General features: G+C 31.6%; 1 protein-coding gene and 6 non-coding genes across 7 annotated transcripts; all 7 read right to left on the bottom strand.

Moving 5' to 3' along the window:
* Positions 1-379: 379 nt before the first annotated feature.
* Positions 380-465, bottom strand: LOC133679032 (small nucleolar RNA snoR114). Its single transcript, XR_009836095.1, has one exon. It is a non-coding gene; the product is annotated as a small nucleolar RNA snoR114 (small nucleolar RNA).
* Positions 466-468: 3 nt separating this feature from the next.
* On the bottom strand, positions 469-539 carry TRNAG-GCC (transfer RNA glycine (anticodon GCC)). The gene has a single exon. It is a non-coding gene; the product is annotated as a tRNA-Gly (tRNA).
* A 3,543-nt stretch (positions 540-4,082) lies between these two features.
* On the bottom strand, positions 4,083-4,168 carry LOC133679034 (small nucleolar RNA snoR114). Its single transcript, XR_009836097.1, has one exon. It is a non-coding gene; the product is annotated as a small nucleolar RNA snoR114 (small nucleolar RNA).
* A 5-nt stretch (positions 4,169-4,173) lies between these two features.
* On the bottom strand, positions 4,174-4,244 carry TRNAG-GCC (transfer RNA glycine (anticodon GCC)). Its single transcript has one exon. It is a non-coding gene; the product is annotated as a tRNA-Gly (tRNA).
* A 658-nt stretch (positions 4,245-4,902) lies between these two features.
* On the bottom strand, positions 4,903-4,988 carry LOC133679033 (small nucleolar RNA snoR114). The gene has a single exon (XR_009836096.1). It is a non-coding gene; the product is annotated as a small nucleolar RNA snoR114 (small nucleolar RNA).
* A 5-nt stretch (positions 4,989-4,993) lies between these two features.
* TRNAG-GCC (transfer RNA glycine (anticodon GCC)) lies at positions 4,994-5,064 on the bottom strand. Its single transcript has one exon. It is a non-coding gene; the product is annotated as a tRNA-Gly (tRNA).
* Positions 5,065-5,334: 270 nt separating this feature from the next.
* Positions 5,335-11,795, bottom strand: LOC133678384 (protein DEFECTIVE IN MERISTEM SILENCING 3-like). Its single transcript, XM_062100672.1, has 8 exons — positions 11,661-11,795; positions 10,233-10,349; positions 9,707-9,821; positions 8,948-9,185; positions 8,126-8,317; positions 7,721-8,041; positions 6,410-6,635; positions 5,335-5,895 (listed from the first exon to the last, which is right to left on the bottom strand). Exons 1-8 carry the CDS (start codon positions 11,685-11,687, stop codon positions 5,869-5,871), a joined length of 1,263 nt encoding a protein of 420 aa, XP_061956656.1. The 5' UTR covers positions 11,688-11,795; the 3' UTR covers positions 5,335-5,868.
* Positions 11,796-12,169: the final 374 nt, after the last annotated feature.

Below are 12,169 nucleotides of genomic sequence, written 5' to 3'. Positions count from 1 at the left end.
ACTCAAACTCTATAGCAATAAAGTTGGTATGAAATGGAGAATGATATTCTCTTTTTATTTATCTGATGATTAGAATATTATTTAACCAGCTTGTATATTAATTTAGATAAAATCTTATTTCCGGATGATTTTGAAGGACACACCTTTAATATTGATATTATGTATTTAAATATTTTTTCATGGATGCTAATCTTAAAATTTGATTTCAGAAAAACAAAAGAAGAGGTTGGAAATAAATCATTAATCCACATATTAACGTTAAATAATAAAAAAAAGATATCATAATGTAAGTAAAAAACAATTATAGATTTGAGCACTTTAAAATTATTTTTCAAAAAAAAAATCACAGAATTGATCAATTTAACAAAAAGATAGCAAAGAGCTCAGCAGAGCCACGTGTCATCTGATGATCAGATGATTGCGATGGACCCTACCATCGCCTAGGCTCGGCTTTCATCATTGCTCTTCTGCACCAGCCGGGAATCGAACCCGGGTCTGTACCGTGGCAGGGTACTATTCTACCACTAGACCACTGGTGCTTGTTGACTCATTCATACATTTGATTATATAAGAAGTAGAAAACCTTGAAACCTGTGACACAGAGCTGACTTGAGCAAGGTTTCGGGTTAAATGGAAATTAGCTGATAAAACTGGATTGTTATAACTCTATCCACTTCAAGAATTTATTTCTTAAAAAAGTACGGATCCATGTTATTTTATTAAAAATAATTTATTATTTAAATTGACTCCATAATCCAGAATTGAGTATGACAATCTATGAGAAAAATTCAATAACATTCATTTTCTATATATATATATATATATTAGTTTTGTGGGATTTAGAATTTAGATTTGATAAAATAAATATTGCCTTTTTATTTCACAAGTATAGCATATGCTATGCGTCATGCTCAGCTGCCTCCATCTAATGGAGAAATTTTTAGAGCGCTCCAAGAGTAGCCATGGATGCATACTATGAAGAAAAATAGATAATAAAAGAGAAAATCATATCCCCGGGCACAATAAAAATTGATAAAGAATATTTTCATCAAGGCTCAATTTTTTTATTTTATTTCTCTTATTTTTCTCACCCTCTTGTGTCCATCTTTCCTGTGGATTAAATATTTATAGTTATTTCTAAAGCAAGTATTAATTGTGCTGGTGTTTAAAACATCGTTAGCAAAAACCTAGTGATTGAAATGAAATAACAAGAGCAATACTTTTTCTGTCCGACAACCTAAAACTCCTTCCAAAAATAGAGTTTTAAGTAAGTTTATGAGTCAATTACCAACCTTATAAACACCATATGGTCTCCCGAGGGATGATTAATTGAGCTTTTTGGTCTTAATTATTGATGATTAATACTAACTAGACTAGTACTCTTGTTGGGAGTTTAAAGGGTTGTGTTGTCCCCCCCTTGCTAGTGCTCCCCACTATTAAAAAATTGAAGTTATAGATTGATGAGTAAATATTGATTGATTAAAATAATATTGTTTTAATTTTTTAAAAAATAAAGCTATGTTATTTTGAGTTTTTTTAAAAATTAAAATTTATTTTTAACCATGTAATGATAATCTATCATGTTAATTCGAGTCAACTTTAAATTAAACTCGTCTTGTTTCTCTCTGTATTTTTTTATTTTACTTTCAAATGATCATGAAAGATAAAATATAAGAATAAAAAGTATTCTGTATTCAAATCAATGTTATTAAATCCACTAACTCGTAATATAAATTATAAATTCGATGAGTTAATATAGATTAATAAAAATAATATTGTTTTAATTTTTTAAAAAAATTAAAATAATATTATTTTGAGTTTTTTTTAAATAAAATTAAGTTAATTTTTAACCGGTAAAGACAATCTATCAACTTGACCTCACTCGATTCTAAATTAAACTCGCTTTGTTTGACTCAATACTTATTATTTATTATTATTAACTTTCAAAGGGTCATGAAAGCCGAAGTACGATTGTTCATTAAAATGTTGTTTGGTACCACGGAAAAAAGAGACCTTGGAGATGGAAAAGAACACCCACTGCTAAATAGTTGACAAACAATCCATTCCATTATGCCTCCCACTGGATTTTCCAGTGAGATGGTAGATATTAATTAGACTTGGTCATCCTCAAACTTATTGTTTCGAGAGAAAAAAAATCAGGGCACTTTGTTAAAAAATTGTTAAATTTCCTAATTAACCTTAATGCATTATAAGTAAAAAATAAAAATAAAAACTTTAAATAGTATGCACTAAGATTATCAATTCCATTTTTATAGGTATTTTGTCTTTTTAATTGAAATGGAATGTTTCTGTTTCAGAGCATATATATATATATATATATATATATATATATATATATATATATATATATAATTTCATAAAAATAATTCAAATTCAAGGTAAATTAATTATAAATTATGTAATACAAAGACAATATTAAACAAATATAATTTTAAAATTTAAAATATTTTCTAAATAGAATTTTAACTTGAAGTAATTCAACTTAAACCAAATACCGAAATATTATGGAAGTAAAATGTTTTAATACAATAAACATAAATCAAACATCATCTCCATCGTTAACATAAAAATAAAGATCTTGATCTTGTGATGGTATGTAAGGAAAGTTATCAACCAAGCTCATTCTCGTCATCAAAACATATCTCTTCATCCTCTAAAGTCAAAATAAACAAAAGTGCTTCAATAGTCTCTCAATTTATATCATCTTCATCAAGAATGTTAGATTCTTTGCAAATCAATTCATTCAATAAGTCATTATTATAAAGGCTAATGAGATCTAAAACACCCCATGTTTTGCTTAAATTCCTACAAAATATAAACATGAAAAAAACAACATGAATATAAACCATATATATATATATATATATATATATATATATATATATATATATTAGTGATAAATCTAACTTTAAAAAATTAATATCATTGTTAATAAAAATAGTAATAATTATTTTTAATATTATTATTAATATCATTGTTATTGAAAATAGTAATGAAAAAAAGCTTTTTATACCTGAGTGGTTTAATTAATCAAATTGAACCGGGTTCAATTTGATTCAATGGCTTTTCAAGCTCGAAACGGAACATGTGAAATAAAACCAAAACATTTCAGTCGAAATTTATCTAGAACGGATTAAAATTTAAAATGAAATGAAAATTATTCTGTTTTTTGAATTTATATGAAATATTTTGATCATTCTAAACAAAACAAAACAGAATTAATAACCTTATTAATCACTATAATATATATCGGTATGTATGACGGGATGGGCCTTTAAGAAGATCAATTTATAAAGTTTAATATGAATTTAATAGTCAACTTTGATTAAGAGATTAACTTATTATTTTCAAAATCAAAAGACTAACTCACAAAAAAAGTAAAAAAGGAATTAAATTGTAATTTTCTCAAAACAAATTATTATTTCTAAAAAAATTAAACTGATCAAATAAATACCGGGAAATTCCTGAAAATTGAATCATGATTTTGTTTCATCAGGGCATCATATCTGTCTAGAAAAAGATTAATGCAACTTTATATCGATGAGCTAGGAAAGTTCTCCCAGTATGTGTTTGAGAACACTTGGTTTGGACATCAGAAACAAGTGAATGCTGCTTGTGTCCCAGCTGAAGCTTCGTTGTTTCTGTCTTACCATTGAAATAGTCGGGGATATATGCAGAAACATGGATGATCTAGGATTAAGGATGCAGAAAGCACATGAATCATTCTTTAAAATTTGATTTCAGAAAATAAAGAGGTTGGGTATAAATCATTAATCTATCACTTTCTTTTTACAAATGCTGATCTGTACATATTAATATTAAATAATTATAAAAAAGATATCGCAATGTAAGTAAAAAAATTATAAATTTGAGCACTTTAAAATCATTTTTCAAAAAAGAAAAGATTCACGGATCGGATCAATTTATTTTTATCACATAATTTATTTTTTTTAATTAGATGTAAGTAATTTTATTTACTGAAAGCTTACAATAAAAATCACGCAATTTGCCTTTTTGTTGGCAAAGAAATGCAAAAAAAGAACCCAAAAATAGAAAGTAAAGAGCTCAGCAGAGCCACCTGTCATCTGGCAATCAGATGCTTGCGATGGACCCTACCATCGCCGAGGCTCGGCTTTCATCATTGCTCTTCCCTGCACCAGCCGGGAATCGAACCCGGGTCTGTACCGTGGCAGGGTACTATTCTACCACTAGACCACTGGTGCTTGTTGATATTCTTCTGCCTTTTATTCAATAAGAATTTAAAATCTCATGTCTTGTATTTTCAAAACACAATGCATGGAAACCTGTGCCCCAGACCTAACTTAGCAAGTTTTCAAGTTAGCCTACAAATTAATCAGATAAAACTTGATTGTTCTAACTTAGATGCACTTCATGGATTTATGTTTTAAAAAATATAAAATAATTTATTATTTAAGTTGACATGATTGTCTAGAATTGAGTACAACAATTATGTTATTCGTGAAAACAAATGCAATAACATTTATTTTTTAGATATATATAAGTTTTCATGGATGCTAATCTTAAAAATTGATTTCAGAAAATAAAATAATAATACTAATGAGGTTGGATATAAATGATTAATCTATCACTTTTTTTTTCAAATGTTTATCTACAAGTATCAATGTTAAATAATAATAAAAAATATTACAATGCAAGTAAAAAACATTATAAATTTGAGCAATTTAAATTCATTCTCACAAAAAAAAATCACAGAATTGCTCAATTTATTTTTATCACATAGTTAGCCTTTTTTTATTAAATGTAAGTATTTTATTTACTAAAACCTTAGAAAGAAATCACGCAATTTGCCGTTTTGTTGGTAAAGAAATGCAAAAAAAGAACCCAAAAATAGAAAGTAAAGAGCTCAGCAGAGCCACCTGTCATCTGGCAATCAGATGCTTGCGATGGACCCTACCATCGCCGAGGCTCAGCTTTCATCATTGCTCGTCAGTGCACCAGCCGGGAATCGAACCCGGGTCTGTACCGTGGCAGGGTACTATTCTACCACTAGACCACTGGTGCTTGTTAATGCTCTTCTGCCTTTTTCTTATTAAGTATTACAACACATCATGTCTTGTATTTTTCCAACCCGATCCATGGAAACCCGTCGGTAAAACTGAATCGAGCATGACGACTATGTTATTCATGAAAAATATTCAATAACATTCATTTTTCATAAGCTTTAACCATTGATGTAACTCATTGGAAATATACTAAGAACATAACAATGACGGTAGCAAAGAAACAACCATTTGTTCCATGGAGGAAAGACAAAACAAAAAAGAACCTTGATGCCAAAGTTTCCCTCTAAAATGGAGAGAAATTTAAAAGGTTCTAGCATGGAGAGAAGAGTAGCAACGCTTTCACAATTGCCAATAACATTTCCATCCATTACTGTAAAGTTTGTTGGTCGAGAAACATTACAGCTCTAGATGGCAAATGACCTAAACTGCACCATTATGTACATCTACATACAACCTGGAGGAAATAAAACACACAGCCACCGGAAAGCTACTAGTACAAGGTTAATGCTAATTGCACCTTTTCCTAGTACAAAAGATCTGCATCCTATGGACAACTGTGAACTATACACACTTGTGCTCCAGAAGTGACTTCCAATCACTTGTGCTCCAGCATGGTAGAATTTGCAGAAGCGATTGCTCTTGGTGAATTGAAAACTACACAAGCTGTCATCCAGTCAAGATAATCTTCGCCCGAGAATTGGGAAGGAAAAATGTTTAATCTGAACACGAGCTCCAGAACATGTTCAGGCTGAGGGGAATCCCATTTCCTCCATTGAGGTTTTAACTGTTGAAGATTAAAAAGTTATCTTGGAGTAAATCCTGCCTGCACCTGTTGATTCCATTGAAGATCATAATTCAGGTGTAACAATCACAACTACTCAAATATAAAATGACTATGACTGAAACAAATTCTTAGCAGTGATTACATTTTTCCTAGTAGAAAGGACCTAACATTATCAACATGACCGCTTGATCATTGCCTCCAAAGTTTATTTGACTGCTATTAATAAATATAAGAACGAAATAGAATATGATTAATGGCCTACTTTTATTAATCCAAAAATAGTAATTTCGTTAAAATGATGGTTAAGTGACAATACTAATTTCATTTTTTGTTTCTTTTGAAAGTGACCGTGTGATCATTGTTTTTGTTTTTCAGGGGGGGAATTTTAATGTGCAGTAGAGCTTGACATTAAATAGTGCATTTTGGTCTAAATTTTATATCTTAGCAAGCCATGTGGCTTCTGCGCATACACATGCACACACAAAATCAAAGCAACTGCATACAAATGATTGAAAAGTAGACTGTCAATCATGAACAACAGGGTATGTTCAGGCCTTACCCGAGTTGCATATGCTGAGCTTTGAGCCAGAAATTTAACAAACTCTTCCTTCTTTCTCTCGAAACTTTGCCTTGCAGTATCCAATAGTGCTTGTTCTCTCTTTATATCCTCCAGCATTGTTTCCCTTTTCCATTTCATCTCCTTGAGATGCTTCTTGGTGTCAGTGTAGTTGTCGGGTAGGGTTGATGTCACAGAAGATTTTGGGAATCTTACATCCACATCATTCCTGGAGATCATGCAAGTATATAGCAAATATATATCAGATAATGAGAGTGGATTTTTTATTGACCAAAGACATATACTACAATAACAAATCTAAAACACAGAAGATGGGTATGGTAAAAAAAGGTCATCCACTTGTACAGCGCATCGGATATGATGAGAAGTTAAAAAACATATACATATATTTTTCTGCACAGACACACCTGACATCAATCATAAAAAAGAACAAAAAGATTCCATTTAAATCATTTTCAGTCAAAGTGACACCCTTTAAATAATGAGTAAACAGGTTTAGAACTAGTGATGTATTATCATTTAAGAGAACAGGAAAACATCAGAATGAGAGCACCTAAAAGCTACACTATACCAAAGGAAATGAATTCTAAAATGAAAGGATTTGATCTGGAATGATAAGACTCCACAACTTATAAAGATGTAGAAGTATCATGCACACATTGGTGCTCCCATAAATCATCAATTAACCACCTTTTGAACGCCACAAATGATTGTGCCAGACTTTACAGCTAAGATGACATCATTCAATGATATGACATGATCCGGCATGATTGATGGGGAACCAACCAAGAATAATGGAATTAATATCAATTACCTGAGACCTTTTAAGTGATATTTTCAGATATTTATTTTCTTTCCTATATAGTAGTTACTATAGTTCAGTTCTTTGTTTTATTAGTTATCTTTTTAATTTTAGCAAGGACTTCTCCTCCTCCTCCTCTTCTTTTTGTGTGTTTGTGGGTTTGATTAGGGTTGGGCAACAGCTGAGAAACTGAACTTCAGGAACAACCATTATGGATAACTGACAATTGAAAAAGAGAATTTGACAAAGGACTTTTTCTCCTCCTGGTTTTCCTAATGTTTTTCCCTTTTCTTTTCATCTTGCTTTTCTTTTTTGTCCTCTTCAATTTCTTCTATCCTGTCCTATGTCAACAATCCAGAAAACATCCTCAGGCATTTGAGTTCCCTTCATATTACCATGATCTTTGCTGAAGAGAAGGTAAAATATGAAATTCACCATAAGATGAAATTAGTTAAAATTGTCAATTCAGGTAGAACAGCAGAACCACTTACCGATTACCTAGAGAAAAGACACCAGCACCCTTTATCATCCCACCATCCAGAGAAATGGCCCCATCACTTATACAAGGAAGGGAGAACGCCATGTCTTCCCTTGTTTTATAAACTTGCACGTGAGAGAACAGGTTATAAAATAGAGTCTCTCTAAGGCCATGTCCACTGCCTGTGAGAAGAAATAAATTTGTGAATTCCACATTGATCATATTTACAGCAAAGCCAATGAAACCAGGTGGGCACTCCCCATTGGGTAATTTTGGCTTTAGGAGATCAAGTCTCCTTTGTGGGTCATCCACCATGAATTCACCGCAATAGGGCCTGCAAAAGGGAGGACGGGCTGTTTATGGAATTTTTACAGACTACAATACTGGATTGACAAAAGACGACATTCAAGATTCATGCCTTAGATTTTCAAGGCATATGACAAGAAATCGACCATCCAGTTCCTTCCCAATAGAAGCACCAACGGCATGAAAGCCAGAGCCTTTATTTATCTGGCCATCCTTGTCATATGTTTCAAGAGCCTTCACACCTTCATTCGTTTTACAGACAATTGCCAGCATAGTCTCCACACCTAAGTACTCGGAGAAAAGCCTGCATTCATTTTAAACACAAAAAAAGATAAACCAAGCATTGTGCATATTACTAAGGATTAAATTATTAGAAAGCCCTCAACTGAAAAGTAGAGAGGTCATTTTTTTTGAGAAAATAAATCAAGGCAGTATACTTTGGATTGAATCAATCACCGATTATGAAAGAAATCAAGTACCACATCAAAGGATGAAATCAAGGATTTTGAATAACTGAATGTTATAATTTGTTTCCATAATTGTTTGATTATATTCCTATTTACACCTTTTAACAGGTTGATTGTAATTTGTAATGATACATCCTATCAATAAGGTTTCTTATTTTTTTTTATCAATTTTAATGTCATTTAAACTCCCAACTAGTGATAGTTCTCCTGTAATTATGTAGAACCTAAATTCATCGTCTACATCACAGAACAGAAAGAGACTTATCCCAGCATGAAAACTGCAAACGCACAGATTCTTCTGAAATGACGGGTGAAGATTCCATATCATTATACCGAATACTGATATGGGCTATTTTTCAAAATTACACAGTGCTATAAACATTAACCTCAGCTATCGTGATATAAATAGTGCACAATTCACAACCTGACAAAAAAGCATAACAGATAGCAAGCAGATTCCAACTGACCTGCTAAGATTATCATCATCTACCTTGCCAAGTGTAGCAACAACACCAAGTACATCTTTTTTCAATGACAGATGAGAAGTTTGAGTGTCATGGTGCATTTTCAGCTGGCACAAAATACCCGCAGCAGATTTTTCAAGCCGTAGAATTTGTTTGGTCGTTTCCTCCTCACTCGGATTAGAGGAATGGGCATCATTTTCAGTGTTTGGCTGTGTTGAAGAATGATATTTGCCAAGGGTAACTGGGAGGGAAAAACACCTTTAGAGAAATTGTGACATAAAAAGAAAGGATAAATGTATGAAATGTGACAAACAGAGAACCGTACTCTAAAATACTCCAGGATTTAACTTTGAATGAACTCCTTTTCTAAATTAGACAACCTGACCTGAAGTTCAAATTATTCTACTTGTATCCACGATTTTGGAGTTCACATAAACCATAAAATCAAATGAAATGAAATACCATTTCCAGTATCCATTAACCAAACAAAACAAAATTAAAAACCATGAAGAAAACAGAGTACAAGAATGGCAGATCCCAACAAGTGTTAATGTTCAATCTAATATCTTGGACGCGGCATTCACTTGGAAATTGGACTAGTTTTAAAAATGGAAATGATAAATATATGCTCAGATGAACCTTCATCCAATTTAGTAGCATGATTCTGATAAATATGTTTAAGCCTCCTAATCAGTTTCCACTGTTTAAGAAGGATTTTAATAATCCATGATGAGCATGTAGAAAATAAGAAATTAAGAATACCTTGAAGATCAAGAATGGAATCATCTAATTTGTATTTGTTTCTCTTCAGTAACTTAATGTTGTCTTCGTGATGCTTGATTTTCATCCCTAACACATGCAAATCATCTTGAAGTTTCTGCAGAGTTTAGTTTATCACAAAGTGAGTACCTAGAACATTCTCAAATTATAAGTATCAAGAGTGAATGTATATAAGTGAGCTTAAGAAACATAGAGAAGTGTGCATCTTTTTTATGACACCTTCCTTTGTAAGACACATATAAATATATATAGTTACACACACAGACATATAAAAACAGTTGACAGATCCTAACCACAAGTAAAATTGAGCAAAAAGAACATGATGATCAAATGAATGTTTCCAATTCTGTCACGATAGCTAATATGACATTACTGTTTCTCCTACATCAGTATTAGAACTGTTAAATACACTCACATCATGACTCAAAAGACTTCAGAATGATTTCACTACTTCCATAGACAGTTGCAGCAAAGAATATTACAGCATAATTAAATTTTACTTCAGAACCTTAGAATTGTAGATGATGGTTTGTGCTTGTGGAAATACTCCATTTTGCATCTCATCGCTGACAGCCACACTAGTTTCTTTCGGATCCACTTGCATTAACGCAGATGATGATGCATCCTAAAAAGAAGAAAGAAAAAAAGAAGCTGCCTTGGTAAGAATCAAAATACTAATAAGAAAAATTATCTTGTATTGCACACATTGTAAGAAATTAGAGAATAGAACGGTCTGCCCATGAAAAGGCTTGTTTTACTTCAAGGAAAGGTTTTCTTTACATAATGGCTAACCGTGGGGCATTAACATGCATCACTCTAAAGAACAACAGAGGATGGAAGAAAAAAACAACTTTCTCCAATCAAGTAAATAAGAAAAATACAATTCTAGATTAATCCACTGGCACTACTTTCTACGAGGATCTTCAAGCTAGAACAAGAAAATGCCAGAAATTTCTCACTGAACTGATTAAACTTCAGAATGGGGAAGTGTAAAATGATAATATACAATTGACAAATGAAAAAGCTTTAGCTCCATTCAATTTCCCTAAAAGTGCTCTATTTATTTGAAGGTTAAATAAGTTACAAGCCAAGGTAAAAACAATCGTCTGGATTAATTGTATGCCATTCAGGGGATTTACAACATCAAAGAATGCAACATTCTTTCATTGTCTACTCCTCTCATCCCACAAAAACTTCCTTGAGCCTAAATGAATTTACTTGTTCCGAATTTATACATTCTTTTTCCTCCACCCAATAACTCGTCATCTAAGTGTTGTTTCCTGTTAAAAGAAAACAGTAACAGCAAAACCAACTACAAACTCACTTTATAATGCTTTCTTACAACCTCGAACTCAGGTTCAAGTTCCCGCTAGGAAAATTTGTTTTTCCTCCAAAAAAAACATTACTATTGAGAAGCAGGCAATCCCATGCTCATAAATAATTTTTTTAAAAAAAAATCAATCAAGCTAAATTTCACAACAAACTGTTTATTAAAATACCAGCAAGGCCCACATTGCAAAATTTCCACCGAAACACATTCCTAATAAGAAATTCCCACCATCATAACAAAAATCAGCAAGCTCACTGTTAAAATTTCCCTTTAATAATACTACAAATTACAAGCTTTTTCAAGATTCCCGTAAAAGGTTTCTTCTTTTCACTCAAGAAACTCATAAAATAAAATAGACATACAGAGAAGACTAACATGACACAACAAGATTGTCTTTATGACTGTCAAATTTCTTAAAACACCAAAACAAGCCCATGCATGTGTAGAAACCCGAATGGTTTCTGTTTGGTTGCCAAGAAAATGTGGCAAAAAGAAGAAAAAAAAAGACTTGAACTTTACATTGAGAAATAAGAAAGTTCATAATATCATTTAACTTTCTTACATTTTCTTGGGAAAAAAACAGAGAGTTTGAGAAGTGACGCAAACCTGAGGATGGTTGCTGGGTGGAAACATTTTTTTTTTTTCTTCTGAGTTGAACTCTGATGGCTCTGTCACTCTCTCTGTTCTTGTTTCTTTTCTCTCTAGTTTTTATTATTATTATTATTATATTTGAAATCTCTCTCTCTCTTTCTTTCTCTCTCTCTCTCTCTCTAGACTTTCAATCTTTATGAAAACATTTTGGGTTGAAATTATAAAATGTGGTTTATGATTTTATTTTTTAAAAATTATTTTTAATATTAGTATATTAAAATTATTTAAAATTATAAAAAAATATATTAATTTAAAAAATTAAATTTTTTTAAAAATAATTTTGAAATATAAAAGCTAACAAATTAGGCTACCTGTAACAAGACAAGTTTGTTCTTTTTTTAGATTCAAGGAAACTCTACTATCTGAAAAGCATATTTTGTGGATCCAGGTGAGCGAGTAAAATCTCAGGTATTTCAAGCTTTTATAAGAAATACACGCTCTAACTCAAACTCGAAACCTACTAT

The sequence above is a fragment of the Populus nigra genome, chromosome 18 (assembly GCF_951802175.1).
Source record: "Populus nigra chromosome 18, ddPopNigr1.1, whole genome shotgun sequence".
Classification (NCBI taxonomy): domain Eukaryota; kingdom Viridiplantae; phylum Streptophyta; class Magnoliopsida; order Malpighiales; family Salicaceae; genus Populus; species Populus nigra.
Note: the sequence above shows the minus strand (reverse complement) of the source record. Positions and strands in the feature narration are given on the sequence as shown.

What these genes read in the sequence shown, in the direction of transcription:
- LOC133678384 (XM_062100672.1), bottom strand. Translation starts at nt 11,687, where the DNA reads ATGTTTCCACCCAGCAACCATCCTCAG. An exon ending in ATATGCCTTGAAAATCTAAG is followed by an intron (nt 8,042 to 8,125) that starts GCATGAATCTTG and finishes TCCCTTTTGCAG; the next exon opens with GCCCTATTGCGGTGAATTCA. An exon ending in GTCTTTTCTCTAGGTAATCG is followed by an intron (nt 6,636 to 7,720) that starts GTAAGTGGTTCT and finishes CATGATCTCCAG; the next exon opens with GAATGATGTGGATGTAAGAT.